The sequence below is a fragment of the Betta splendens genome, chromosome 5, assembly GCF_900634795.4.
Source record: "Betta splendens chromosome 5, fBetSpl5.4, whole genome shotgun sequence".
Taxonomy (NCBI): domain Eukaryota; kingdom Metazoa; phylum Chordata; class Actinopteri; order Anabantiformes; family Osphronemidae; genus Betta; species Betta splendens.
This window is the reverse complement of record NC_040885.2, coordinates 16,442,083-16,456,172: the sequence shown is the minus strand read 5'-3', so window position 1 is coordinate 16,456,172 and position 14,090 is coordinate 16,442,083. Positions and strand designations below refer to the sequence as shown.

The window sequence follows — 14,090 nt, the reverse complement described above, 5'->3', positions numbered from 1 at the left end:
ACGTCGACTCAGTCACGTCTCGGTTTTCTGACGACCGATAGGTTCAGTATTGCAACATCGAGTCCCCGCCCCGCTGGGTGACGACACCGCGGGAGGAAACAACGTAACCAAACATACCTCGAGTCAGTCCGACCGAAAGTCCCGGAGACGAACGGGGTCAGAGGAGACCCGAGTCCTGGAGGTCCAGTCTGGAGCCGAACCACAGCAGAACAAGGAAACTAATTTAATTCACCGCCATCAGAAACACGAAGGACGAGGGAGAGAGGACTCGGTTCGATTCGGCTTTGTTCGCCTCAGTTCCGGATATTTAAAAAAGTTTCTTTTTCGTTTTCCATCCACATTACGTTGTTTTGTGCCAGTTTCCCGAGTGTTTTTCATTTAAACCGAGGACGAAACTCAGCAACAGCTGAGCGACTGTCGACGCGTTGCGCAACCGAAGCAATAATAAAACGGAGACAAAGACGTCACCAGGTCGCCAGCGCCAGTCCTCCCAGTAACCGAGCTACTGGTTCCAGCCCAACAAAGGGAAAAGCACAGAGACACTACAGCTTCACGTCTCCAGCACCACCTCGCGAGCACCGACTCTGCTGGTTTTCTACTGGGTTTCTACTGGGATCCTGCAAAGCTGCTGGTCTGTGAGAACCTCAAGGTAAGAAAAGCAACATGTGCGCGGTACTTACATAACGACCCAAAGCTCCAGGAACAAAATAGACCAATGTTAATGTATAAACACACAGTATGTGGTTTTTAGGGTTCGGCCAGTGGCGGACGTATCAGATCATATAAATATTACAGTAGACTGGACTAGTTCCATAAAAAGTATACTCATGTACTCATTGTGCAAAATGACGAATTATTGCATTAGTCCCTGGTGTTGTAGCTGAGTCAGACAAGTGCTTCATTCACCATTAATACATAATATTTAACCAGTTATTGATTGATTTTATTGTGAAATTACGAGTCTATGTCTGCAGAACCACTGAAGCCGTCAGGTTAATAAAGGTGTGATGTGCAGTACTTGAGTAAATGGGTACGTTCCAATTAATAAAACATTAGAAACGTGGACTAATGTCTCAGAATGGTGCATTAATTGAAGCATGACATAAACGCGACTAAAGTCCTCGTGTTGCTGGTCCTCCTCAGTTTGAAGGAAATGGTCCTCATGTTTAGCGCTCATTGCAGGTCTGTTTTGATTTTGCACCATCTCTTGCTGGTGTAGAGTTCATCAGAGCAACAGTGGAAAAGCCAGTGGGGCTTAAAACGGTTAAACAGACTTTACTCTGAGCCACTCAGACATTATGAGCAGGTATAATACACCAGGACTGTGCACTATTGATTAACCCAATCAATAAATTCCTCATTATTTCAGCCTAAATAATAAAACAAGCAGAAAAACTAATTTGTATTGAACGTTGGCAAACACCAACACAGACATGCATGAGAATCAGGTCATGTTTACAAAACGGAAATACACTGAAGGGAAATAATGAACTGTTGACTGCAGTGAGTTATAGTGCTAAAACAATAACTATGCATCAGAAAATTAAAATGGTAGCAATGGAGTTAAAGAAGTTTAAGTTACATTGAGTAGTTGTAGTTTCCTACATCTGAATACTTTGTCATTTTATTTGTTAGGAGGTTAATTCTTAATGACACTCCTGTTAAATGCAGCCTATTGTGTTTCATGAAAGATGAAGGCGACGTCAAACGAAGGGTCATTGTTAACAACGCCTTGCTCAGCAGGAATTGTTAGGCGAGTAAAGATAGTAAATAAAAATCATGTAATATTTTCTACTGAGGAATTTCTAATTTTAACCATTGTAAGGAAAGGCTGGGATTAGATCAGGTGTTAGCGGATTGATTTACAGAGCAGAAATACTGAAGAATATTATGGATATGGACATGGTAGAAACTGAGACCAATTTAAGAAGCCTCACTGAGAGAGAGGTGGTTATGGTTCCTGTCGACAAGCTCAGCAGCTTACTCAGTTTTTTATTAGTAACCTGAACTCTGATTGTGAAAAAGCAGTTTCAGAAACTGATGGAGAAATTGTTTATAGAGTTGAAGTCACGGGACATCACTCAGCTCTGATTCACTGTGTGTGTTTGATGATGACGTTGCTATGGCGATGCTGTGACTCGGGTTGCTTCACCAGTGTGAAAGCAGCGTTGGCTAACACACACACACACACACACACACACACACACACACACACACGGTCTCACTGCGTGTGTGTGGTACGTGTTGACTGTATTTAAAGCCTGTTTAAACTATAAACTGTTGTTCACTGATGCAACGATCTGAAAGCTGAAGCGTCTGTCAGCTTACAGGAAGTTGCATCATGGAGCCTATAGAAGTGTTAACAGTGTAACATGTGAGTGGCCGAGACGCAGAACACTGTGAGATATTAATATAACTCTTATTTATATGTCTGAAAACATTACATAGACGCGTTTAGTAGAGGAGGGAGGGATGGAGGCCCCGCTGCAACATCACCAGCAGAGGGCGCCACCACCTCTCACCAACCTTCATTGAAGCCGTTTGTTATACTAGCATCGAGCCAAAATCATTACAGCACAGGAGACCCCAGCTGCAGAAATCAGGCTTCTGTGACCCCCGACCCGGTGACAACCATTAACCTCATGACGTCGCTTCACAGATGAGCCTGGCAGAAATTTCAGTCCGGTCCCAGCTCTGTCTGAAGAGGCTGTTGGACGAGCCCCAGGACAGTATGTCGAAATGTAAACGAGCCCGGCTGACTCCGCCTCCATCGGTAACGGGCCTGGCGCCGTGCCTCAGGCCACGAAGCCCGACCCTGACGTCCCGTCAGGACCAGTCCCCGACCAAAGTAGGAGCCTACTTCCTGTATGGGCGCCGCGAAGGGGAGGAGACGTACAGGGCAGTGCACGCACGTACGCAGCAGCAGCACACCTGCCAGGTAACACACTCAGATGCACGGTGCAGCTCGCTGAAGAAAATTAATACTTTGGGAAAAAGCTGACACTGTCAGAAATTACTAGAAAAATGATAAAAAGATAAAAAAACTACATATTTGCCCATAGCTATAGTTCTAATGGTGCCGTCTCTCTGCTGCGCTTACAGGTGTTCCCTCTGCGTGGTTACCAGGAGCGGCTGGCTGCCTACAATCGCATCGGTCGCCATGACAACATCTGCGGCCTGCTGGATGTGGTGATTGGCCAGGACAACGTGTACGTCTTCCTGCCCGGCCACCACGGCGACATGCACGCGTACGTGCGCAGCAGGAAGCGTCTGAACGAGGAGGAGGCGCGGCGGCTGTTTGCTCAGATGCTGGACGCTGTGACGCACTGTCACCAACACGGCGTCATCCTGAGAGACCTGAAGCTGCGCCGGTTCGTCTTCACCGACAAATACAGGTGAGTCAGTAAAAAAACACTCATACTGCAAATAATACTTTTAACCTAAAACAGTCAAATTGATACCACTGATAGTACTGATGAAAACAGTATTTTACCACTGGTCAAAGTACTGCTGCTGAGGGCTAACACTGTGATCTATGTGGTCGTACTCCTACAGGACTCATCTCGCTCTGCTTGGCCTTGACGACTGTGTCCTGTTACACGGTAACCATGGCGACGACTCTCTGACAGACAGACACGGCTGCCCGGCCTACGTGGGCCCGGAGCTGCTGACCAGCGGAAGCGGATCCTATTCGGGCCGCGCGGCGGACATCTGGAGCCTGGGCGTGTCTCTGTACACCATGCTGATTGGACGCTACCCGTTCCAGGACACGCAGCCCGCCGCGCTCTTCACCAAGATCCGCCGCGGCACCTTCAGCATGCCCGACTGGCTCTCGCCGCAGGCCAAGTGCCTGATCGGCTGCATGCTGAGGAAGTCGCCTGTTGAGAGACTAGAGGCGCCTGAGCTGCTGATGCACCCGTGGCTGACTAATCCATGCACGACGCCTTACAACGTGAACAAGACCCAGCACAGCTCCCACACAGGACAGAATAAACAAGAGGACGAGCAGGTGGTGCCGACGTGGACAGAAAAAAACTAAAACTTAAGAACTTATGTGCACCTTTACTTCCAAACGTGAGGACTTTACATATAAAAATTGACCTTTACCAAATAAACTACAAAACCTGGACCTGATTCTACCTGTAAAACCCCCTGGTGCATTTATACGTGACCTCTTTGGTTGAGTTACCAGACAGTTTGTCCCAAATACACCAACCGCAGGATGTTTTATCTAATAGATGTTATTTGCATAATTTCTTTAGAAACCTCCCCAAACCTGCACAACCAACCTGCAGCCTGATAACACTAATAATGCTCAGTTCAGTTAATTCATTATGAGATCACGCAATACTAACACCTGCACAAGCAGCGTTAAACTGTGGCCTGCTGTCACTCATCTGAATCTGAACGAGGGCAGAATTGGCTCATTAACAGTCCAATTTGGTTTAACTGAACCCACCAACATGTGAAGCACATCCTTAAACCATAGAAAACATCAAAACAACAAACTGCACACACTGATCCTGGATTACTTGACACTCCGGTGCCTTTATCCCGCTGTAGGTGTGTTTCAGCCTCTTAAGACGGAGCCCTGACCCGTGAAGTTGGCCGCACCTTGACTCCTGAACCTGATCCCTGTCTTCCACAACAACGGCTCTACCAGTACCTGAGACAAACCACAGCCTGTGGTGTGTTCAGGTGCTTCTCATCAACTCAAAATGGAGATTTTAGAATTATTGTGACATTAAAGCCAATTTTTGGCTAAAGTTGTAAACCTCTAAACTCAGTCAGTGTGGGAGGTGCGCTTTCATACCTGGTTATGGCCATTTTTGCTTTAAAGAGTTTATGAAGAGAATCTACACTCGAACACTTTGAGTGTAGGTTCACAGCCTCTGATGAATATTATTTCCTCAGTGTTTATCGGCACGTCTCCCTCAGGTCATAGAAGAAAGAAAAGCCAGTGTCGTTAAAGATCATGACTAGCAAACAATGACAAAGTGTTTAAGTTGAAGTGTTTTGATGACCCTGGTTTGACTTGACTCATTACTTTTTATGCATTTCAGCTTCAGTTACACATTTTCATTAATGAAGTGATTGTGGCACACACAACAACAGTTATCCTGACAAAACAATTGACTCATTCTGATTCTGATATACATTTATAGTTTCTTTCTTAGGGTGACAAATACTTTGCCTGTATTAACACTAACGACTGAATGAATCAAGTAAACAATCAAAGGGAAAATGATAATCTAACATTACTAGATTAATATTATTCCCAACACACTATGACTAAATTTCTCCAGACTCTGAGCAGCAGAACTGCAGCAGCCAACAGGATGCCTTACAACAAAAGTGTATAAATCAAACCTCAGTTGAATAAAGATGTTTTCTAAAATGTGCAGGCTCAAGTGGTTTTCTTTTTCATTTCTCATCTAAGGCATTTTTGATATGGTCCTTACATCATTTAAACCGATGAACCAAACATGCATGTACTGAACAGTTACAGCGTAACAATGACACGGACACCGTTTGTGTGATCAGTTTCCATTGTGTAACACTCTGCAAACATGCCCAGCAGCAGGTGTTGTTTGCAAATGAGTGGTTTTGTTACAATCTTAATGATGAGTTTCAAACAGTAAATGCCTCATGAATAATTTTATTCTATAACAAAATAAAAAAGCAGGTGAACTTGAGCACTTGGTGCAGCAGCCTTTCTCACCTTCATATTTTATAGTTCAGTCAGCAGAATAAATCCAGTGAATCTGAGCAGTTTCAACTGCTGCGTCAACCTTCACAACATGTACTTCATCACAGAATCAAGTCTTGTGTCTGGTCCGCATCTCTGACAAACAGTAAATGGTCCGATGAGTCCCCTCCATGGTCAATGATGGAGGCAGACAGCAGCCAATCAGGAGACAGTGTCAGTGTCCATGTCATCAGTGTCATCACCCTCTGAACGGCAAATTTCTTCCAACGCCAGCTCTGATAGACAGTAGACGGGAAGTGGAAAACATGTCCGTTTACTTCACAGTGTCATATTATGCCGACAACATTATAATAAAAATATGATAATATTTGTACATGATACACGGAGGGGGGGGGGGGGGGGGGGGGGGGGGGGGGGGGGGGGGCAAATGACAGCTGTTCACAAATCACTGCTGTTGGAAATGTGGTTTAATGATGAAAACAATAAAACAAACAAAAAAAGAGAAGATGCTTGCGGTTTCAATCATTTTCACTGAATTGTAATTTTCTGTACACACCTTCGCTCTCACTCAGGTCAGGGACCTTCCTGAGAGTGTCTCGTACAGCAGGGATCACCTGGTCGTACATGTGCAGCAGGGGCCTGCAGCTCTCCGAGAAGCTACCGTGATGCAGTAGCAGCCAGTGCATCAGAAGCAGACACTCCCTGAGCAGACATGCCGCAGGTCCGCACAACCACGGCAACGTTGGAACTGAGCTATGTGATGGGGTGGGGTCTGGGCCTAAACAGGAAAGAAATACGAGCTCTTAGCTGCGGCGAGAATCCTCAATAGCCACAACAGAAAAGGGCCTAGTGCTTCAGACCCACCTACTGAGTCGGTCAGCTCTTGAACACCTCGAAGATGCAACCACTGACGATGGAACACAATCACCACTATCTGAACCAACTGCGGGAGTGAGACACAGAGAAGTGCTTGATGTGCAAATTCATGCCTCCATTTAAATAGACAAAGTGGAGGGTCACAGTATATTACCTCAGTGTAGCACTGACAGCTGCTGTGTGAGTTGTTGGTCCATCTTTCTGCTGTCTGACTCATCAGTCTGCTCAACAAGCGAACCAGCTAAGACACAAAAACAACAAAAAAAAACAAAACAAATTTATATTCAAATATTAGCTGTAGCTCGTTTATGTTGCTGATTAATTAATTAATGAGTACAATTTTGAAACATGTTGATAAACACGCTAACCCCAATGATGATTCACTGAAAGTACAGTACAGCGTGTATATATAACATATAACAGGAGGGAGGTTGTGGGAAGTGCACAACTAGAGGGAGAGCAATCAATGTAAAGGAGAGCTCAGTGGGGCGTGCTGCTTCAGACACCAGTGAGAAAGTACATCATCAAACACAAAGTCCAATTTGAGTAACATGTTATGAGTCATTATCAGCCAGAAAAACATTCGTACACATGACTCAGTAACTCAATTCTGCAAAGTTAGGCAATCGTTTATTTTTCATTTCACTGACTAATAGCAGTCATTTCACAAAGTCAAGTATAAGGATTGGTCACATGCACATATTTGGTCATTTCATGCTCTTCTTACATGTTGCCACATCCACATGTGTGTTACCTGCAGATCCAGGAGAATCAAGTCGGTGTGTGTTGCCTGGATGTCTGGTCTGGTTCTGATGAAGTGGAACAACTTCAAGAGAACACAGGGGTCTGACGAAAACCACAAACACAGCTGATGTATGGCAGCAGTGACCTTTCTATGTTGAGCATAACTTTCAAAGAACTGAGCTGAATTTAAAGCTACAGAAATAACAGTGCTGCACACCAGACAAAGTCTCACCATGTTGAGTGCAAAGATACTGAGCCAGCGTCTGGTGATCACACATCACTGTGAGGATGGACACACACTCTGAAACTGTCCGGAACCTAATGTCAGCAGACAAACAAGCACAAACCACCTGCAACGCACACTGCAACCTAGGAGACAGAGACAAAGACAGAGAGATTAGTTTCACACAGTTATGTTCAAATGATTAAACGTCTAAAACGTGTCTGGTTCATAAATAACCAGGAGTTCATTTCCAGGAGAGAGTTCGCTGAGCTTTGGTGGAGCCACCTGTCAGAGTTTATTACTAATCCACTCTGGGTTCTACTCTCTGTTACATCAGCACAGTAAACACCCGCAGGTGGTGGGATATTACACAACCGCAGACAGTGGAAAGTATTGCACACACAGATGCTCCCTGCCCTGCTCAGCCATTCCTCTACCTCCAACAACCTTACATCTAGGAGTTACACTGGGAGTGCGAGTGTGTGTGTGTGTGTGTGTGTGTGTGTGTGTGTGAGATGAGAAAAAAAGCTTTGGGTGTACAGTACCTGTTGGCTTGTGTTTGCGGCGTCCTCTCTATTAGGACACATAGTGTTTTCATTGCATTGAGGACAATATCCTCCCTGTGTGAGCTGCAGCCTGATTCGCACAGCTTTAACAGTGACTGCAGCAAAGAATTCTGGGAGCACAAAGGGATATCAGCAGCAGAGTGCGTAGTCTACAGTCACAGAAATGGAGAAAGATTTTAGTGACATGGTTTTGTTAGAAAAACAACAACTATGCTGCACATTATTCACAATCTAACAATCTAGTGAATGTATGAACCTGTGTGTGCTTGTACCTTGTTTTTTGTTACTCTGCTCTGACTCTCGTCTAACACAGCTTCCACCACCTGGGGGAAGCAAAGACAACTTTATTGATATAGTACTTTGAAAACAGCAAACACTGGCCAAAGTGCCAAACAGTTCAAATAAAGTCTTCACTGTAATTTGTAACTTCGCCTGCGTTCCCTCATAGCTATCTTAAGGTTACTGTGGAGAGATCACCTCATCACTGTGGGACAACATCAGGTAGAGGAGCCTAAGAGCAGCCAAACCAGTGTCCTCCACTCTAAAGCCAGTCACACCAGTTTCCTCCGGTCTTTTTGATCCCGCAGTAGGAGCAGGGCAAGCTGCTGGGATGAAGCTGGCAGCGGTGGAGTCTGAACTGCTGTTGCTGTTAGCAGAGGTGGTACGGAGTGAGTCCAGAGCCTGACACAGTTGGAACAGGTGAAGGTTTAACAGAGGGAGAAGGAGGACGGCTCCAGGACATGACCTATACATACACACAAATGTATATGTTTCAATTAATTTCAGACAGAGAAAAACATTTGGAGCGCAAACAAATATCATTCGTTTACATCACTTGACCACAAGAGGGCTCTACTATCCATAGAACATTTAGCCTTGTTTGTTTTCTGGATTCTTCTATGCACAACTTTTACTATGTAGAAGTTTGTAAATCTTTAGTCGAGCATTTGAAGGAGCACAGGGAAAATCTACCTGTTCCCACTGTTCCCTGCAGCCGTTGTTTGGCTCAGACTCAGCATGTTCAGTCCTGTAACAGCCAGACTCTGGACAGGACTCTGAGCAGCTCGGCCATCTATGTCACTAAGACTAGTTGCAGCGTCAGAGTGGAGCAGGAAACCTGATGGCAAACCCCTGGACACAAAAGTAGCCGATACAAAATATAAAATTCAGTTTAAGTAACGTACAGATAACAGCAAACCAATTAATTTTCAAATATTGTTTTGCATTTCTACAATATTGGAGTCCTCAGTGGTGTACTGACATTGTACACTCTATCCAGACATTCAGAGTGTTGCAATGTAATGTGTTTACCTGGATGTGAGGTGTAGGTCAGTGGGACTCATAGCCAGTAGGTGAGAGAGGGAGAGTTTGCTGGGAGACAGAGGCTGCTGCAGCAACAACCCGAGGAGGACACCACCTGGAGGACAACAAAGATAAAGCAGGTGAGATCATAGGAAAATGTGCTACTACAAGACTGGTGAGGTAGGAACAAAATCATTGAATATAGTAGAGGTTTATTTTCATTTAACACTAAAGAGATGCTGCAGCCTGACAGGCTGACTGACCTTGGTGCGGCAGATGCAAAGGTCTGACAGACAGGAAGGGATCTGGACGAGACACTTCCTGTCTGTCACCAGATTTGGACGTCCCTTTATCTGCTGAAAAACACACAAGTCAGATGAAATTCTGATCTGTACAGTTCTCATAAATATACAGAACACATCTTCATCCTTTACAGTTTTCTGGATCAATATCGCCATAATTACTATGTGACCCTGTCACTCACTGTCTTTCCGTGTCTGAGTCTTCACGGGTGTCGTTCTAGACATCGTCTGAGCTCCAAACACCTCCTTGGTGATGAAGCCATTTCCTGTAGGAGAGGAAGAGCTGCTGCCGCTCCCATGATGAAGCTGTGCAAGATTGCTCAATATCTTAGGACTAAAACCAAGAAGAAACAAAAAGACATATTACAGCTTAGAGTAGCAATGACCAGATTCCGCTCATTAATTATTTCATTTTTAATTAAAAGCTACCTAAGTTAGTGTTACACATCACAAAAAAATTCAAAATATTAGAAATAACAGATTCAGACCAATAGTAAGTGAGTCTGTGCTGATGAACAACAGATTTGATCATGTTATACGACTGACCTGTTTCTTGGGAGTGGAGAGCCTATCTTATTTCTGTCTGAATTGATAAGTTTGGTCTTCATTTCATTTATCTCTGCTTCTTTAAACTGCAGCTCAGACTGCAAAGACTGGACCTACACAGAGGTAAAATGTCATTATACAACTGTTAGGTGAATTTCACTGTTTCACTGTGTGTTCTTTAGCTCCCCACCTTCTTGTTGAGCTCTTTCTCCATCTCACTCTGCTCTTTATGTCGCTGAGTTTCAAGCAAAATCTGGTTCTGTTTCTGAGCCTCCTTCTCTTGCTGAGCAGCTTTCAGAGAATCTCTTAGGACACGTATTTCCCCATTCTTCAACAAAATCTCTTCCTCTACCTCCCTCAGCTAATAACACAAATGTTAAATGTATGGTCAGATTAATTAGTAACAAGAAAACACTGAAATTACGTTAAATGCAGTGTGAAGTCAGAACTTTATTTTGATCCTCCAGTGTAATCTCAAGACGTGATTCCTTCTCTTTGTAGTTTATGAAATGAAAAGTAAGCAAGTCTCACCTTCCTCTTCAACTCTGCATGCTGGACCTCCAACAGTGAGGCGTCGTTTCCATCAAACCCAAATTGCTGTTGTCTGTTACCTGAACACACAACACATTGAACAAAACAAACACGTCAAACAGCAGGTTTAGACACTTATCTGGTACTCATTCGATGAAATCAAGAGGCCAAGTTTTACATGCACTAATATAACTCTGAACATATGGGGAATAATGGCTCACTGATTTTAACTATATTATGAGAAACAACATGCTCTTCTGTTTTTGTGTCTGAGAAGACAGCATTGAACCCAAGACACAACTGCATTTAATAATTACACGTACATATGACTGGGAGCTCAGCGTTCCAAAGAAATTTATATGGTGAAGTCAGGTTTCTTTCTTTTGCCACTGTTAATATGAAAACCAGGTGAAGCACACAAACATACAAAATGATATAACTTAATAGTGCCTTCGGCAATAACTATGTAATTTGACATTTGTGGCCAACTAATATTATTATTGGTATTGCTCAGTTTTAGGGTGCGTGTAAAAAATGTAAATATTATGTTATAAAATAATATCTAGTCTCCTTAAAAATAGTCTGTTTCTTTAAACAACATTTAAGAAGGGACACAAAGGATTCTCTGTACCCGACAAAAGTACTTTGTAGTAGTGTCTACTCGTTCTTTTCTTCATGTAACAAAGAAGAAATTTAACAGGATATAACGAGATGGTCTTCACACTTACAATTTTATGGACTCAACACCTAACTGAAAGTGTTTTCACACATTTGTTTAATTAAACACTTGGACATTTGATGTCAGTGGAGGAATTAATAATTAGTTATTTACAGTGGTCACGTCCTAATTTCACCGCTGCTTATGACAGTAATATAGCAAAAAGAACTATAAATAATAGTTACACAAACAGACAATCAACTACTGCATTATATTAAATTCTTACTATCAACAAGTTTGAAAATCTACATCAATCAGGATTGGTTCTGTGAATTTAATATGTAAGAAAATTAAGTTAAGAAAGTAGAATGTCTAGCACTGATGTGAACTCATAAGGATCTCTACCTGATATCCCAGCATGTCCTCTTGTGCTGCTTTTAAACTCAAATGTCTTCTCTCTGCTCTGATTGGTTGTGGATCTGCTCAGAAGTTTGCTATGTGCTACAGGGGGCACCCAGGCTGTTCCACAGCCTGGCTGAACCGATTTGGACCCAGGTCCTGTCCCTGCATTTGCTGAGGTGATGGCCTGTGAAGCAATGATGTCAATCTCATCCAAGTCATCTTGGGTAAAATCCTCATCATCTGCAAATGGGTCATCAAAAGGCACCCCAGTTGCTACTTCATGGTTTAGGCCTCTGAGGCGTTTAGTGGGTGGGAAGTTCATGCTGTAACACTGAAAGAGGAAAAGGACAAACAAATTTGAAGGCTGCCAGTTCTCAATTAACAGCTGTTGGTTATTGGTATTGGTCCCCCCTAATAGGTGAAACAAAACATGAATGTCCCCACAATAGTTTTCACCATATGGGCAGAAAAGGCAATTTGAATGAATGTGGTTTTACATGGCCTCAATAAGGGCAAGAAATAAACAAAAACACTTGCTTAGTTTGGGTCTTAAGATATTTGATAAATTTACTAGGTCCTCTGTGATTACGTTCACAAAACTCCCTCAAAGGTACATCTTATTGTCCCTATATAGAGTGCAGTGTTGCCATGAAATAAACCAATGAAATCCCTATAGCTACGCCAGTTCTGTATAGAATATAGGTCATGAAACCAATAGGTAATACCTATAGGTAATATGAGAATCCTCGGGCAAAGTAAATGTAAAGCTGCCTGATTTTTAAAAAAAAAAGTCTAATGTGGCTTTAAACAAAAGTGACTAAACAACAGCTCGCTTCTTGATAAACAAAGACTTCTCAACATTATACCTATGACAGGTCAACTGATCTAACGGAGTCCTTTGTTACCTTGCCTCCCAATGTTCCTGTCGACCCTGGTCGCTGTTAGCTGGAAAATAAATAACTAGCCTCAATTCCAAACGGGAAGTTAGCCCGCTAAGCTATCAGTTTCCTCCGTCAATATAGCCTGCACGCGACACGCTAAAACCAAATACATGTACAGTGTATTTTATGTCACACGCCTTTCGTGTTTACTTTAGACACACAAGTAAATTATTACACCGTAAGCCAGCAGTAAAACAGCACCAAGTTAAAGTTGACAGAATAAAAATGTGTCGTTCAGGCCGCTCCGGTGCTGCTGAAGATTCGACCAATCACAGGACTGCTCGGACTGTCTGACCAATCAGCACGCTTAGCAGAAGGGGCATGCGCAAAACAGATTTACGTACGGGTCCCAGTATGGAACATGTCGTACTAAACATGCGAAGAGGTGAAATAATTGCGCAGGGACACATCAACAGTACATATAGATAAATTGGTAGAAGAGAAGTCAAATATAAACGTAGTAATAACAGCATATTAGGTTAATACTGCATGAGGTTAGGTTCGTTACCTACAAAGCATTATATAGGGGTTGTGATATGTAAATCCCTGCATTGACACTGCCCTTGTATAGAAGCTTCTTGTGGCTTCTCAGCAACAGCTACTGTGCATTCCATTTTTAGACACAGACAGGTTTGTCTGCTGTCGCAGCTGAAGCTCTACAGTGTGTGTGTTCATGTGTGTGTAACTGACACATGCTCTCTCTCTCTCTCTCTCTCTCTCTCTCTCTCTCTCACTCTTTCCGCCTCCATACTTCTGTCCTAAGATGGCAAAGCTCAGCAACAGGCATTCAGATGCAGCCATCATCGTCCTTATTTTAAGCACACACACTGTCATAGGGAACATCTGCACTAGTGTATTATTACAGGTTTTACCAGTATTCAGCATTAGCAGGTAGCAGGTTTCCCCTGCAGAGATTCAGCTCCTCACATCTTAAAAAGACAAATGATCAAATTATCAAACCAATACACATGCATGTCTTTGGAAGGAAAACTGGTTACCATGACAACGAAACAGTCAAAGCAGGGTCACTGAGTGAATCAGACAAAATGAAGCCTACATACGTGTGTGTGTGTGTGTGTGTGTGTGTGTGTGTGTGTGTGTGTGTGTGTGTGTGTGTGTGTGTGTGTGTGTGTGTGTGTGTGTGTGTGTGTGTGTGTGTGTGTGTGTGTGTGTGTGTGTTGCAGAGCAGAGAATATACATGTGACACACATCCCAGCTTTCTGATTCTGTCCTTCGTGAAACATCGCTGACTGTCCTCTCCTGCAGCATCCTCCCAGGAGACACTATTG

The 14,090-nt window shown here is 43.4% G+C and overlaps 2 protein-coding genes across 3 annotated transcripts; one reads left to right on the top strand and one right to left on the bottom strand.

Moving 5' to 3' along the window:
* The first annotated feature begins 133 nt into the window (after window positions 1–133).
* Window positions 134–5,400, top strand: trib3 (tribbles pseudokinase 3). Its single transcript, XM_029150436.3, has 4 exons — window positions 134–649; window positions 2,660–2,938; window positions 3,103–3,395; window positions 3,556–5,400. Exons 2-4 carry the CDS (start codon window positions 2,660–2,662, stop codon window positions 4,037–4,039), a joined length of 1,056 nt encoding a protein of 351 aa, XP_029006269.1. The 5' UTR covers window positions 134–649; the 3' UTR covers window positions 4,040–5,400.
* atrip (ATR interacting protein) lies at window positions 5,177–13,087 on the bottom strand. 2 transcript variants are annotated; one of them, XM_029150347.3, is made up of 18 exons: window positions 12,766–13,087; window positions 11,864–12,191; window positions 10,801–10,880; window positions 10,460–10,630; window positions 10,270–10,382; window positions 9,906–10,057; window positions 9,685–9,774; window positions 9,431–9,536; window positions 9,092–9,250; window positions 8,597–8,864; window positions 8,392–8,442; window positions 8,099–8,268; window positions 7,563–7,699; window positions 7,341–7,432; window positions 6,741–6,827; window positions 6,575–6,653; window positions 6,267–6,488; window positions 5,177–5,985 (listed from the first exon to the last, which is right to left on the bottom strand). In XM_029150347.3, exons 2-18 carry the CDS (start codon window positions 12,180–12,182, stop codon window positions 5,912–5,914), a joined length of 2,370 nt encoding a protein of 789 aa, XP_029006180.1. In that variant the 5' UTR covers window positions 12,183–12,191; window positions 12,766–13,087; the 3' UTR covers window positions 5,177–5,911. The 2 variants fall into 2 exon arrangements, with proteins under 2 accessions (XP_029006180.1, XP_029006179.1); XM_029150346.3 differs by having other exon boundaries at window positions 9,685–9,777; window positions 12,766–13,086.
* Between the last annotated feature and the right edge of the window lie 1,003 nt (window positions 13,088–14,090).

Coding starts and splice junctions, on each gene's coding strand:
- atrip (XM_029150346.3), bottom strand. CDS start 12,182: ATGAACTTCCCACCCACTAAACGCCTCAGAGGCCTAAACCATGAAGTA. Junction 8,269..8,391: donor GCAGAGTAACAAAAAACAAG/GTACAAGCACAC, acceptor CTGTGACTGTAG/ACTACGCACTCTGCTGCTGA. Junction 6,489..6,574: donor AGAGCTGACCGACTCAGTAG/GTGGGTCTGAAG, acceptor TTTCCTGTTTAG/GCCCAGACCCCACCCCATCA.
- trib3 (XM_029150436.3), top strand. CDS start 2,660: ATGAGCCTGGCAGAAATTTCAGTCCGGTCCCAGCTCTGTCTGAAGAGG. Junction 2,939..3,102: donor AGCAGCAGCACACCTGCCAG/GTAACACACTCA, acceptor CTGCGCTTACAG/GTGTTCCCTCTGCGTGGTTA. Junction 3,396..3,555: donor GTCTTCACCGACAAATACAG/GTGAGTCAGTAA, acceptor GTACTCCTACAG/GACTCATCTCGCTCTGCTTG.